Source organism: Nilaparvata lugens, chromosome 8 (genome assembly GCF_014356525.2).
Source record: "Nilaparvata lugens isolate BPH chromosome 8, ASM1435652v1, whole genome shotgun sequence".
Classification (NCBI taxonomy): domain Eukaryota; kingdom Metazoa; phylum Arthropoda; class Insecta; order Hemiptera; family Delphacidae; genus Nilaparvata; species Nilaparvata lugens.
This window is the reverse complement of record NC_052511.1, coordinates 4,817,579-4,833,315: the sequence shown is the minus strand read 5'-3', so window position 1 is coordinate 4,833,315 and position 15,737 is coordinate 4,817,579. Positions and strand designations below refer to the sequence as shown.

Genomic DNA, 15,737 nt, shown 5'->3' with positions numbered 1-15,737 from the left:
GATTATAGTAGGATAGTAAATGGGTTAGTATAATTCATAACCATACCAATATTAATTACCAAATTAACAATATTAATCCTACCAATAACTGGATTGCAAATCGTGCTTACTGAATAAACAAACTAATAAAACCACCAATATCCACGTTTAAATATAAATTAAAAAGAAAATTCAAAATTTTCAATTATTAATACAGTATTTTTCAGTTGCTGATTTAGTGAAGTATTCTTATTTAATTTGGGTTTCAACTTTCCTAAATTTCTAGTTTATAAATATTTTGGACTCAAAATTGGGTATTTTTGGACAATTTCTATCTAAATTTGGGAAAGGAACAGTTTTGGGCTTCAAGCCTGTTGTTCCTCTCCCAATCATTCACATTAATTTGAGAATTATATTTTAACCTATGTATCAATGTATAAATGAATTTTTATTTAATAAAATTAGATGACTGAAATAGTTTCAACTCTATACGAGCCACTTTCTAGTGAAAATGACATTTCAATTGAAAATGGTTTTTGAAGACTTTAAACTAGAGTTGTAATAAAATAAAAGGGTACTAGTCAACTTTTATTGTATTCCATTCTAAAGTAGTATTTTGATTTTTCAAGAGTATTACAATAAGAATAAATCAGAAACTTCTTTGAATATCAGTTAATGTCAGTAGGGAATTAAATTCTCATTTTCTAATAAATAGATGAAAAACTATTTTCAAGTTTTTTTTTAATTGTGATACATTCTGCGATTCATTTGGAGTATAGCATCAACCTTCCAAATTCAAAATCTTCGAATCATTATTCCTGGACCAAAAACCAAGTGACGAAGCAGTGTGTAATATCATAACCTCAACTTTTGAACAACATTAACTTTTTATCAAAATTTTTGGAGAGAAATAGTACAGGCTAAGCCTAGTTTTTCCTCCAATGTCAAAATTATATTATGATTGTAGTATTTTGTCTAATAAATGAAATAAAATTCTCAAAAAAACCATCCTTACATCAACGCTGATAAACACGGTTTATGTTGTCAAAACAGTGTGTTTTAATTATGGACCAGTTCCATAACACCAATTTGTATTCAACAAATTCCATTAAATCCAAACCATCAACAATCTACCAGAAGCAACGGTAATCAAAACAAGTTTAGCACTGGAAAACAAGTACAGTTTCAAATACTGACACAATACAGTCAACAAATTTCATTCCTAGATCATCCAAACCGTCAAAAATCCAACAGAAGCAACGCTAATCTAAACAAGTTTTAGTACTGAAAACAAGTACAGTACTATAAAAATCTACTTTCAGCAATTAAAGTGAGATACTTCAATGAGAGCAATGACATTGGTGGATGATACACAGAACAACTCACTGTAAACATGTAAAACAAATCCTAATACGGCTGAAATGTCAAACACTCAAGGGCACCGTGAAGGCAGAAGGAATCACTCTTCCCGTTACTAATTTACATGACCTCTACACACACATGTTCGTGTGTGACAGACTGAGGAGTGGGTGGGGGGAGGCAAAATAAGGAAGTCATTCACCATATTGATGATACATTATGGTAATTATATCATCTATTAGTGCATGTTGATTGTAGTGAACTACCTAGAGACAGCTAAAAATAAGTCATTGGTATGCGTCATAAGATTACAATGATGATGAAACTGGTGCATAATGAGAATCGATTTGATGTTTATTTATTAGTTCTGTCAATATTTCCTTTCAAATTATTAAATAATTGTCTTTGGATATTTTGGATTGAGGAGAATTTTGTAATATTTTGGGATTTTAGAAGAAGTCTGGACTGAACGCAAACTTTAAGGCTTTGCAAAGGCTAAAAATAAACTTTCTACTCGTGATATTTTTTCAAAGTTTTTCGATTCGTATATCATTAAGCTATCAAAATGAAAAAGTTTTCTCAGGAAAATTTTTTTTCCGATAATTACTTTTTGAGATATGAGCGCCTAAAGTTTAAATTTTTGGGACAGAACATTTCAGATTCGGTAAGAGATGAATCCATGAGATTTGGAGGATAGATTCTTCATGGTATTGTTGATCTAGTAAAACAAAATTTTTTTGAAAATATCCATTTTTAAGATGGTTATTCAATTTACTAAAAATAACCAAAAACAACTTTTTGTTGAGTTATTTTTTTGGTAAATTGAATAACTTTTTCAAAAATGGATATTTTCAGAAAATTTTTGTTTTATTAGATAAACAATACCATGAAGAATCCATAATCTAAATCTCATGGATGTATATCTTACCGAATTTGAAATATTCTGTCCCAAAAATTCAAACTTCAGGCGCTCATATCTCAAAAAGTAATGATCGGAAAAAAATGTTTTCCTGAGAAAACTTCTTCATTTTGATAGCTTAATGATAAACGAATCGAAAAACTTTGAAAAATATCACGAGTAGAAAGTTTATTTTTAGCATTTGCACAGCCTTGAATCAAATAAACTGAATGGAACAAATTTTGAAAAATCTATTACATGTTTTATGAAAAATATTATTAATCTATTGAAGTATGTAATTAATAGAAAAATATGGTAATAGCTAACAGGACAAGGAACGTAAAAATGTGTCACATTCTTTTAAAGACAGAAAAACTGCTAAAACGTATTCTTTGAAAAAACAATTTTTTTCCAAGATTTCGTCTTGTAGACTCCAGGAGGGAGTATAAGGCAAGTCATTCTAAAGGTGCGTACAGATATACGCGCCGCGAACATGAGCAATTCACTTTTAATCAGCTGATGCAAAGCTTTTTATATCTGTATCTTACCGTTTCTGTAAAAATACAGATATAGTCAGCTGATTAAAAATGAATTGCTCAAGTTCGCGGCGCGTATATCTGTACGCATCTTTATGAATACTCAATTCCATACAGTACAGAACAGTCAAAGTGTATAAATACCAATCCATACGGAATAGTCAAGTGAACATATAAGTCGATAATACAGCCCTATTCTAATTACCCGTCATATTTTAATTCTTTGAGGTTAGTTCAATCTGAAAGGAACTCTTGTAAGCTATAAAAAGCTGCATCAATTAAATACTTTTTCAATTGGGTTTTAAATGTCTGGGTATTTTCAATTCTTTTCAGGATGAGCGGTAACTTATTACCAATTGAAACGCAATCTAGAAAAATGAGACTAAATTATCCGTTGGTAAAGGCAAGTTAGCGACAACATGGAAGCCGTCGATATATTCTTCAATTAGCATGAGAAATTAACTTTCAATATAGTTTCAACTAAACTATAATAATTAATTTGATACAACAATAGGATTCACGTTCATAGTCATAAAATTAGGATATTTACAAGATTTATTCTGAGAAGAACAAGTAGGTAGTGTACTTTACGTAAATCACAGTGAAATTTATTTTTTTAAAGAATAAATTCGAATTTGAATGAAAGGATCGATACATTCTGAAATACGCGTGAATCAGAACTTAAATTTTATGATCTTGATTAGAAAGCTGTCACCAAGAAAAGAAGTATAACCGAATCTGTTTTCATGACGCGTAATTTATGTCAATTGATTAGCCACGAGTGTACATAAAATTGTTTATGTTCTGGATATTTACTTAAAACGTCAAACTGATTAGCCATGCTTGCACCAGAAGCCACTAATATCTTTCTCTAAATATGGAAGGTATCTTTGAAGCTTGATTTTCTTAATATGGAAGACATGAAAAGTTAACGTAGCTGGTTGACAGTATGGGAAAGTCAACCTTATTTGAATACTATAAAAACTGATAGGTTAGAATTTAATTGAGAGCGTTTGAGTACTGTATTAGAATTCGAATTGATGACAACATAAAATGATTTTCACATTGCGAGAAGTAAATGAGGATAAACAACAACTAAATCAGGAATTAGCCAAAATCAATGTTGATAATATCTCGATTATGGTGGGTAAGGAATTATTTTTCAAATGAAAGTTTTCATGTCACTTTAAGTTAATTTCAATCATTTCCACGTGGGATTTGAAGTTAGGAAAGGACTGTGTTCAATACTAATCTTCAAAGCTTCTTTAGAAGTGAACTGAAATAAGTTCAAATTCAGCACTCAATATTTGAATGGTTCGTTAACGCAATATCATGACCTCAATAACTGCAGCGTTATACGTTCCCAACTGTGTTTCATTGGGATCAGAAAACTCAATTGTATTGAAGTCACAGCAAAGCATTGTTTCAATAAACAAACGGGACAAATTGTTTGAAGAATAGACAGAGTTCTACCAATCATATCCTACTCGTCAAGTGAATCATCACTGTTCTATTCTCACTTAAGATTGGTGTTATAGGAAGATTGTTTTAATCTACACTAACTTTAGAGAAATAGATAGAATGTGTAATTTATTAATAGACTTTTCAAATTACAATATAGAGAGGTTCAAGTATCAATATAGACATGTGATCCTAACAAACTTATCCTTATCCCAAATTGATTTATTGTTATTCATCTACATTAATTAATATCCCAAAATTTAATAACCAGTATCAACTTATTCCAGTGATATACTCTTGATGGAGAGACAAAGTTGAAGTTACAATGAGTGCAATATAGAGGTTCAAGTATCAATATAGACATGTGATCCTAACAAAATTATCCTTATCCCAAATTGATTTATTGTTATTCATCTACATTAATTAATATCCCAAAAATTAATAACCAGTATCGTCTTATTCCAGTGATATACTCTTGATGGAATAATGAGTACAATATAGAGGTTCAAGTATCAATATAGACATGTGATCCTAACAAACCTCCTTATCCTAAATTTAACTCGATGTTGATTCACCTACATTTATTAATATCCTCAACTTCAAAATTTAATAACCAGTATCGTCTTATTTCAGTGATATACACTTGATGGAATATTGTGTGAAATATAGAGGTTCAAGTATCAATATAGACATGTGATCCTAACAAACTTATCCTTATCCCAAATTGTTTTATTATTATTCATCTACATCTATTAATATCCCAAAATTTAATAACCATCTTATTTCAGTGATGAATACACTTGATGAAATAAGAAGCCAATTGAATAACAGATTTTCACATTTACAAACAGTAGCTTACAGTCATATAAAATATATTGTGAATTTCCAACATGTCTTGAAGCTCTGAGAATTACCATTAGCGTACCTTGATACAGAGTGTATGAGGATGATACATTCTTATACATTTTACTTCAACCTTAGAAATTTGAAGACTGGAAAACTATGAAGGTGATATTCTTAAAGATCAGGGAATCATCTCCTTAGGCTTATGTTATACGAGCGTTAGTAGCGTCGGGTTCAACTTGGCAATGGTACTTCCATAGTACGCGCCCACAACGCTGTGTATAACTTGGTTCAGCGTTGCCAACGCCGCGGCATTAGCGTTCGTAAACATGCGCCTTAGAAACTTCCCTAGTTGGGAGAAAATTACCACCTCAGGGACCAGTGACCACCTTGATAGATTTATAAAGATGTAACATCCTCACACACTCAATATCAAGGTAGCCTACTTCCTGTAGCTAAGAATGATTCCCAGTGCCTTGAACCATGTACAGAACATACAAAACCTGCAAGTACCGTTTGTAAAGGACCCTAACCTAACCTTCTCCTTCATGCCCTTTTGCCGTTAAGCGTCGGGTTCTTCAACCATTCTCTAGGCTTCATTCGATCCTGTGTCATTCTTTTAACTTCAACCTAACCTAACAAATTTCACTGAAACTAATATTAATGATCTAATGAATTTTAAGGGTAATCCAATATAATGATCTAATGAATCTTAAGAGTGATCCAATATAATGAATCTTAAGAGTGGTCCAATATAAATGAGCTAATGATCTTAATAATCTTAATTGATCTTAATGAAAACTAATCTAAATGAATGTAGTATTGAAAAACTCACCTGTCCGTTAGTATTCTGCGTATCCAATTGCCTGGCTAACCGTTGCTCTTTGCTAGGAAAACACCAGACTCCCTTCCTCCGTCGCATCAGCCTTATATAGGCGCCCAACAGCAGAATACCCGTCAGAATGAGTAGCCCTCCAATTCCCGTCAGTATGACGTTGACAGACGTTGACTCCTCCCCGGTTCTCCTATTTCCGTCCTTGTCCTCCAGCTGGGTCTGTTGGGTGTCGGCGAACTCCACTGTGCCCTCGACCACCATTATAATGCCGGCCGCCAGGGAGAAGCAGCCGATGGCCAGCAGGAGCCATTGGACGCAGCGGGGGCCGCGGAGGCCGTTGCTGACGGTCTGAGAGAGATAGCTGCCCGGCCGGGACCACTCGTTCTGTTGCTCGTAGCCGACGGTGGTCGGCTGGTACACGGGACCGCTTGCTGGCATCTTTGTGGTATTGTTGGTTCCTGGGGGAAGAAATCATAAATTAGATTTCATCATTCATAAGGAACTGATATTTATAAATGATATTAGTTTAGCCTAAATTTCTAAGCGAAGAGTGGTTGGCATATTCGTGGTTGTTGGTTCCTGGGGGAAACAATCATAAATTAGATTCCATCATTCATAACAAACTGATATTAGTTTCAATTTCTAAGCGACGAATGGCTGGCATCTTCGTGTTATTGTTGGTTCCTTGAAAAAGAAATCACAAGTTAGATTCCATCATTCAATAAGAAACTGATTTGCTATTAGCATAGAGAAACAATAGCGTAAGTAAATATCCCATGGTATAGGGCATTTATGTCGCAACTTTTACTGTTATCTCAAGCCGATTACTGTTGATTATTGTCGAATTTTACTGTTTTGTTGGGGTGGGAGTGTATGAACGGCACAATATGAGAGACTACCAGTGTCACCAGTGAAAGATTTACATGAACTATCGGCTTGAGATAACAGTAAAAGTTGCGACATAAACGCCCTATACCATGGGATATCTACTTATGCTATTGTTTCTCTATGCTATTAGTTTCAATTTCTAAGCGACGAATGGCTGGCATCTTCGTTGTATTGTAAGTTCTACGGTGAAATCAATAGAAATTAGTCTCAAATTTCATGATCCATGAGTAACTGGGATGTTCAATAATTGAACTTAGAATATTATTATAAGATCCTAGATCGATTCTACAAGTATCAGTAATAGATGAAGAAGAAGGTATAAGGTAAGAAGGTATAATATTATGATAACCTATTAGGTACAATTTCTAAGCGCAGACTGGCTGGTATCTCTGTGGTATCGCAGATTCCTGTAAGAAATTGACAGAAATATTACTCTTGAATATCTTGATACATTACTAACTGATATTTAAGATTTGAATATGCACTCTTCAATCATAATGATCTATGCTATTGGGCTCAAATCCTTAGTGTGGCCACTAACGACAGAACGAGTGTGTTGAACATGATTGTGTGAATACGCATGTTACTTACTTACTTGTTACTTGTCACGTCTTCTCCGCGGTCTGGTGACCGGGGAATCATCAAATGACGTGCTTGTCATACATGTTGTGTCATCAGGGAAAGGCTTCGAACAAAATTTTTGAGGTTAGGTTAATGTATCATCGATATTTTGTTTATTTTTTCCTTTACTGCTCTATTTGATGTTAAATTATTTTTCTAACATTATAAGTTGTAGTTTCCACTAGTTTATTTATTGTTATTGGTTTATTATTTGATGTTAGAAGCCTCTCGCTGATGATGAACATGTGTATGTCTACGATAAACATGCAAGGCATGCATGTTTATCACACTTGTTCTTCCGTTAGTGTCCAGCCTTACAAACAACTATATGATAATAGATTGATTGATGATGGAAAGATTGATAGAAACACCTTGTGACTTGTCTGTTGCTGCTCAAACTGAACGTCACCAGCAAGTGCACGCGTTCAGTGTGAGCAGCAACAGACAAGTCAAAACGTGTTTCTATGGCTCTTTCTTAATTTGGTTCACTTGCTCAAACGTGCATCTAATGTGATCATACCTTAATAATATAATAATTATTAACTGTATAATAATTGTATACTACTACCAAATTGTAGTCTACTATTGAGAAGCTACAATAATATTAAACAGTAATATAATACAGTTGTAAATACAGTCGTCGCGCGGCTAGAGTCGTATAGTCGTCGCTTACAAATTGAGATTTAAAATGAGGCTTCAACACTAAATTGACAACTTGCAGACTAATATAATTTAGTTGAGAAAAATATGAAATGTGTACCTACCTACTAAATATTTGCCAATAGTCTGTGACAATCAATAATTCCGATTTTATTAAACCTATGACAAATAAGCTTAGCAATCTTAATCATTTTAATTGGTGTGCTCTAATAAAGTTTGATTTATTAATGTTTGTTGGAGATACAAAGAAAATATATGTTATTGGGAAGCTAGGTTAGTTATAGTGTCATAGTCCGTAGATGTGACTATGCTACATTGTAGGTATTTTTAGCTTTTAATATAATTGTGAGCCAAGGTACATAAACTCTTAGTAGTTATGACACAAGAAAAATTATTCTATCATGTAACAATTAATGCAATAAAGTTTCAGCATCTTTCAGCGATAGTTCAATAAATCACATAAGATGAAACCATCCCTTGTAAAGTTTAATTATTAATTTTAGCCTAAGCATTACATTAGTAAGAGAAATGAAAATATGGTTTGGCTTTCATTCATATAAACATTGATAGATCTAACCTTACGAAAACAATAAACAGCTTTCAACGTTTTTTGGTAAATTTCAACCACAACACATCGATGGGATGTCAGTAAAATTTATGTTATGAATTCTAATCATTACAAAACATAAAAAGGATTGCATATTGTCAGTTGATTCTTTGGTGAGTCATTCCAAACAAAAAAATCAATTACAAGTATTGTAAGGTTATTGAAATTGTATAGGAAAGAACAACGGATAATCTAAAAATTGTCATAATACTAGCCGAGTAAGTAGAGTTATTATCAACTTACGGTTAAATGTCTGAGATAAATTATTTATTCAAAACATTTAAACAAATAAAACACCAAACAACTAACATTGAACCACTACACACAGGATAACTCCATACAAGATTTTCGATTGACTGAATAATTTCAATGCCATATTTGCCGAGAGTGGCTGTAGTCAGTGTTGCCAAGCGTTGAGAAGCATGTTAACCAACTATCGACTGTATTTAGTTCAATATGAATTGGGTTTTGAATTTTTGGTTTTCAAATTATGCTTTCGAAGTAGTAATTTAATATTTTTCTCAGTATTTAATCATCAATTTGATCCAAATCATATTCATTTTCATATTTTGCTAGAGCGATCCGCAACAATGATCAATCCGCTCTGTTGGTAAGCTTGTACCGTACAGTTACGTGCGCAGATTTGATTGCAAACGTCAATGTTCGCGCATTTAAACAATGTAGAGTACTATGTACCAGCTTATAAAATTTTAAATTAGGGTAGTTACTCGTTTCAAGTAGTGTGATAAAACATTGTTGTTGTTACTCCCGTTGTTATAGTTTTCTATTGTTATGAATGTTAGATTTCATTGAACTGACTATTTTTTAGAAGTGTGCTTAATAATATTCCAGTCACCAATGTGTCTAGGCTTAGTGTAGAAAAAGATAACAGTGCAAAAATAGATATTTTTTACAATCATATTTTAAAGATGAAGTTGTTTTGGAATCTGTGTACAAAATTCTCATCAGCAATAAAAGGTAAATATTTTTCTAGTAATTTATATTAGCAATAATGATAAATATTGATTAATGATGACTCTGAAATTCTGAATAAAAAAACCGATTGCAGACTACCTACTTGGAATTATAGAATAGTCATGATGAAACATGAACTTGATTGAAATCAATCATCCCTCTTTGAAAATATGGATGGAGATCTATATCTAAGGGTTCATCATGTAATGGAAGAGGTTACTTCCCATGCTGACTCTCCTAAATTTTCCAAAGAAATTGTTCTTAGTGCTGATTCACGGTCTAGTGAATTAATCAAATAATTCATTGTATTTATTGTATAGCTATGCTGAGCATTCCTTATAATTAGAATAATAATTATTATAACCTCACTAACCACCTTTTATTTTTTAATTATTTGTTTATATTTTGTTTTTATTGTATTGTCTATATTTAAATTATTACTAAACAAAAATCACAAGTTGATGATAATGTAATTTCTAAGTTTCTGTAATTTTCCATCTGTAGTCTGTATTTTGATAGCACTGTTTTTGTATTTTAACGGTTCCTTTTTGTATTCCTTTTGTATCTTGATTTTATTCCTGATTTTGTATTTTGCTGATTGTATTGTTTTTGTATTTTAGTTGTATTGTGTGTATTTTTATTGTATTACTTCTGTATTTTCTATTGTATCTTTTTGTATTTTGATAGTATTGCTTTTGTATTTAGATTAATTTAATTGTTTTTTTTTATTTTGATTGATTTGCTTTTGTATTTTTATTGTATCTTTTTATAATTTGATTGTACTTTCTTTTTTATGTTGATTGCATTGTTCTTGTTTTTTATTGTATTTTGATTGTATTTCTTGTATTTTCATTTTTGTTGAATGTTTTGTATTTTAATAAATTTGATTTTGAACTTTTAAATTATTATTTGGAATATGATCACCTCTCATTAACATTTTATAATACATGCTTTTTGAAAATCGTAATACTATATGTTTCAAATCATATTAATTTATAATCATATGTAGTTTTATTAGTATTTTCTGTTTAGTATTGTAGCATATTAGTACCGTAGTTCATGTAGTATTTGTTCTTCTTCAGCTTTTGATAATGATAATAATGAGGTAATTATGATTATTAATTATGTGTTGATAAGACCTCCATTCAAGTAACGAATGTTCCTAGAGCTCAATTCACTTTCATTGAATCAATAGTACCGGTAATTGTCATATGAATTACCTGCCAAATAATTCAAAATCGGTATATTTTTTACAAAAAACCTACTGGAAGCAATGGTTTCCCTTATACTTTATCCATGATTCCTATTTTTAGAAAAATCAAGATGTAGTATAGATCTCCTCAGGTAAACATGTTGTATTATATACCTGATTTGAATCTATGGAATGATCATAGAATGAAATAGTGAACTTGCTTATTAAATTTTGTATTTCAATCAATATAAAGGTAGAATTTAATGACTGTCGCTACTCCTGTGATTCTTAGTTATAATTTGGTGGTTATTGATTAGTCATTTATTCGATGAGATTTCTTAGTCATGGAAAAAGCTTTCATGTCATTTCCACGGTAGAAATTTTAAAGGAATGTAACATTGCTAGCTGGAAAATTGTCATATCCTATTCACATTAGAATTTCCCAAGATATTCCGAGATATCCAGTGATAAGTATAATATTAGTACCTAGGGCTATTACAAGATGAATGTTCGGATTTATAATTCACATCTTTTTGAGAAGAATGATGGAGCCTATTTCATTCTAAGAAGTGACTGAAGCTTATACAGTAGATATAGTGAGGTCCACATTATAATGGCAGTGGAGAAAGATAGGAGAACAACGTCGCCGATCCTCTGTCTTGTCAATGCCTTCTATAGACGGTAGCTGATACAGGTTTATTGATGTATTATTAACTGTTCATTCTCGTTTAAAATAATAAATTATATTCTATTATGCAAGAAATTATATTTTTCAATAAATTCCTAATGAATTTACATAATCAAGATTAGCTTAAATATTTTGTTGATTAATTACTAATTCTACATTGTTAAGAAACGATCTGGTAACAGAGCAAAGCGAGAAAGAGATAACGCTATCCGCTTTGTTGAATGATAGACAAGGATAGCAATACCATTGCTAATCAAACACTACCATTATAACGTGAACCTCACTATAGAAACATATAGTCCACTAATGAGTGTAGTATTTTCCTTTTACAACAGTAAACTTCAGAGTACATAGTAGCATAGAGAAGAGATAGATATAACAAAAGGCTCTTCTCTTATTCTATGATTGCACTTACATATTGTGAATTACGGTCAGGCGCGTTCAAGAAACTGTGGTTCATCTTCAACAGTTCAAGTAAGGATGGTAACTTGAGAAGAACTTTACCGTACATGAGTCAACGTAGGTTTTGAACTAGGAACCTAGATGAATAAACAACAACATGAAATGACACTCTACTTACTTTCTGAAAGTTATAAATAATTTAATTCTGATCCTGGATCACCGATTTCATTCTCTTATCATTAATAAATTAATATCGAAAAGAATCGAAGAACTTCGAAAGTAGGTGACATTTAATGTCATCATTCTTGGGATAGTAGAACAATGTTTACGGTGCGTGTGAGTGTGTGTATTTTTGTGTACACACAAATGTGTATTTAAGAGGACGAAAGATTTATTGATTCTGTGATACATGTGATTTGCGTGGGATAATACAGTATACAGTGTAAAACACCTTCGCGTCTCAATTGATTTCAGTTCGAAGCCGGTGATTATGCATGAGACAATATGGTTGAAAACGGCAAACCTAATTGCAAAAGATCGTTATCAATTTGCAAAGCGATTCAAAATCAATCAGTATGATAATCGATTGATTATTCAATGTTATAATGAGCTGAAACTATTAGGTATACAAAGTGTACCTACAGCTATTGTCAAATACGATTATATTCTATAAGGATTTGATGATTGAAATAAAAATATCGTGCCACCGAGCTTCGCTCGTTATTTTTATTTATTGATAAACAGAACACAATTCTCTAAAAATGATCGTGTTTATATTTCATAGCTGGCTATACGTCAACTTATGAATTTCGGGGATGCGATATTTTGATTTTTCACATACTCACTCGCTCACTCACTTTTTTACCATCCACAGACGACGAAAGTCTCAGCTGTTTCAGCCAAGGATGAATTATCCTTTTAATGTCGTTCAGCGAGTTTTCCCAAGTCCAAATTTCGTGAGAATCGTTAGAGCCGTTTTCGAGATCCATTGATCATAAATATATACCCATATAACCACATAACATAACTATATATATATATATATATATATATATATATTATATATATATATACAGAAATTGCTCGCTTAATATAATAGTTTTCCTTCTCTTGTGCCATTCTTTTTCAAGTAGAATTTCTCATACACATTCTGAGAGCAAGTTTGTTTAAACAGAACTATCGTTTTTTTCAATGGAATGAATTGAAATTAAAACCTCAGTTGGAATGCTACCCTTATAATTAATTCGCTCAGTGCATAATACGATGGTGGTTTCAACTTTCCTCTGCAGAACTCATCTGTATTTTTTCTTTTGAATGAGTATTTTCCTCATGTATTTGCTCAGGCAAATGGCTTAGTCCGCTTCTGTACTCACACTCTTACACACATACACTAACACACATCTATGTTTGCTTGCACTAGCTTCCCCTTTCTATGCTATTTAAAGTCTTCATGCCCTACTCTTCACTTTGAATTTCTGCTCCAGTTAATAATTTTATCATGGTCATTACTACCATCATCATCATCAGCATTATCTTAGTTACTTTCGTCATGATACTCATGTATACTTTCATCATTGAAAAAATTCAACATGAATCAAAATATAATAGCGATAGGCCTATGTAAAAATTGAAAATCAAACTACCCTTCTTTGAAAAACTTTGTTTTATTTCACACCACATGTTTCGATATATATTAATACCATTTTAAAATGAGTTAATAAAAAACAGTTAGTAGTGATAAGTGTATAGGCTTACAGCGAAACGGGTTGTTCACAGATCAATCTCAAAGAAATATAGCACACTTCTCATTGAATATCATTTCATCTAATCTCATTTCGCCACCTACTTGATACTTGAGATTCTCCCACTGGAAGCACATCAGCGCCGTGGTCGTCAATATATTTGTTTTCATCATCCTGCTTCATGTCGTCAATGGAGTGAGGTCCTTTCTTCAAGATATTCTCGAAGACTATTGGTAAGGTAGCTTTTAAGTTCTCTTTTCAACTGAGCAGTATTTTCCAATGTTTTCAATTCGTTGGGTAAGCAGTTATTGACCGAGCGAAGTAAGGTCTAAGATTCAAGTCGACGGTTTGACTTTTCTCTTAATGTTTATTTATGTTTTTATGTTGCGCATTTACGGCGAAACGCGGTAATAGATTTTCATGAAATTTGACAGATATGTTCCTTTTTAAATTGCGCGTCGACGTATATACAAGGTTTTTGGAAATTTTGCATTTCAAGGATAATATAAAAGGAAAAACGAGACTAATATTACCGTAAAAATCAGACTATAGAATTATTCATCATAAATCAGCTGTCTAGTGGACTATAATACTACCCGTTCAAAAACATCGAACATCTTGAAAATGTATCTTCCCATTAACGTTAGTAGACAGTTGACTATAATACTACCCGTTCAAACACTTGGAACATCTTGAAAATTGTATCTTTCCATCATCGTTGTAGACAGTTGCAGCCAGATCTGATAACAGCGCTCACACTCACATTCCGGGACGACACGTCACGGTACGATATAGGAGAGAAAGCTCTATGTTTATTTAGGATTTTTTCTAGACATTTTTAATTAATAAATTATTTATTAATTTTTGAGAAAACATAACAACAGGTCAATGTAACTCACTGAGCACGAGGTCTACTGTTCACAGAACTACTAGTAGACCTTAGAGCAGAGATATTTAGGCCCATGTTGAGCCAGTCTAGATTGGACTGCCAACTCATGAGTATCGTCTTTTTGTCTAGTGTTGATGATGCTGGTTTCTTAGGAAAATGTTTGGCTTTCTTCTCACCATTAAACATGCCTCCAGGATGAAAAGATCGTACATCGCAGGATTAAACGATTGGGAACATGTCATTTCAAATTCTCTACTCCTGAACTTTGAACTACTCCCGAGTCTTCACTGGGAATTCTCTTAATGAACACAGTGCACAGGTGAATGATTTTCCAGAAGATACATTTTGAAAGCCTTTTTGTGATGCTTATTCATATTCTTCATATTTTGAGGCAGGGCTTGTATCAATATTCATGTCTAAAGTCTATATCCTTGAGTGCGTGCTTGTGTCTGGTGTTATGCAGTCTGTTAGGAATTTTTCTTCCCATGCAGCTCGATAATTTCGCACAAGTCTGTGCACACCTTTGCTGAACACTGTTCACCTGTAAGTCGGGAATAACCGATGAAACTTTACGTCAGTTGCTGGCCTGGGCTAACTATCATTAAAAATCTAAATATCAATTTTCCATTGACATCGAGTCTTGTTCACTCATTTGAGTATTGGTGTACTCAAATAAATATAGCAAAGCGTAAAGTTGGATTCGCACACAACAGTGAACAGTGGAAATATAATTCCCACGAGCTCTAATTGGACTATTCACACTCAGCCCGACCCAGTAAGTATGAATTATCCCATAAGAACTTATGGGAATCATATTTTCACTGTTGTGTGGAATCCAGCTTTACTTGTATCGAAATTCCACATAATATTACTAGTAGAAAGAAAAATAAAAATCTTAGTACCCTTTTTTAAATATTTAATCACAACATGTTTCGGACATTGATGCCATTTTCAAGTCCTATTCAGAAAAGAGATAAATATTACTAGTAGTTCTGTGAACAGTAGACCTCGCGCAGATATAAACCACAGTCTCTTCTAATACTGTCCATCAGAGTAAATTCCGTCGTGTCGGCGAGATATCGGTGTATAAATGACTGTTTATAAATGGCTGTTTGGGTTGTTGTATCGACAATGCTAATAATTTGATGTAAACAGTTACATG

General features: G+C 32.6%; 2 protein-coding genes across 5 annotated transcripts in view; one reads left to right on the top strand and one right to left on the bottom strand.

Annotated features, from left to right (window-relative positions):
• The window catches only part of LOC111064318, a 62,104-nt gene extending 53,031 nt beyond the window's left edge, over positions 1 to 9,073 (bottom strand). For all 4 annotated transcript variants that reach the window (XM_039433802.1, XM_039433800.1, XM_039433803.1 and 1 more), the window contains exons 1-2: positions 8,931 to 9,073; positions 5,912 to 6,369 (exon numbers count right to left, since the gene is read on the bottom strand). In XM_039433802.1, the coding sequence (XP_039289736.1) occupies positions 5,912 to 6,349 (438 nt within the window). In that variant the 5' untranslated portion in view covers positions 6,350 to 6,369; positions 8,931 to 9,073. The remainder of the gene's footprint in view (positions 1 to 5,911; positions 6,370 to 8,930) is intronic.
• Positions 9,074 to 9,354: 281 nt separating this feature from the next.
• The window catches only part of LOC111064328, a 272,951-nt gene continuing 266,568 nt past the window's right edge, over positions 9,355 to 15,737 (top strand). The window contains exon 1 of the mRNA XM_039433771.1: positions 9,355 to 9,665. The gene's annotated coding sequence lies outside the window, so the exon portion shown is untranslated. The remainder of the gene's footprint in view (positions 9,666 to 15,737) is intronic.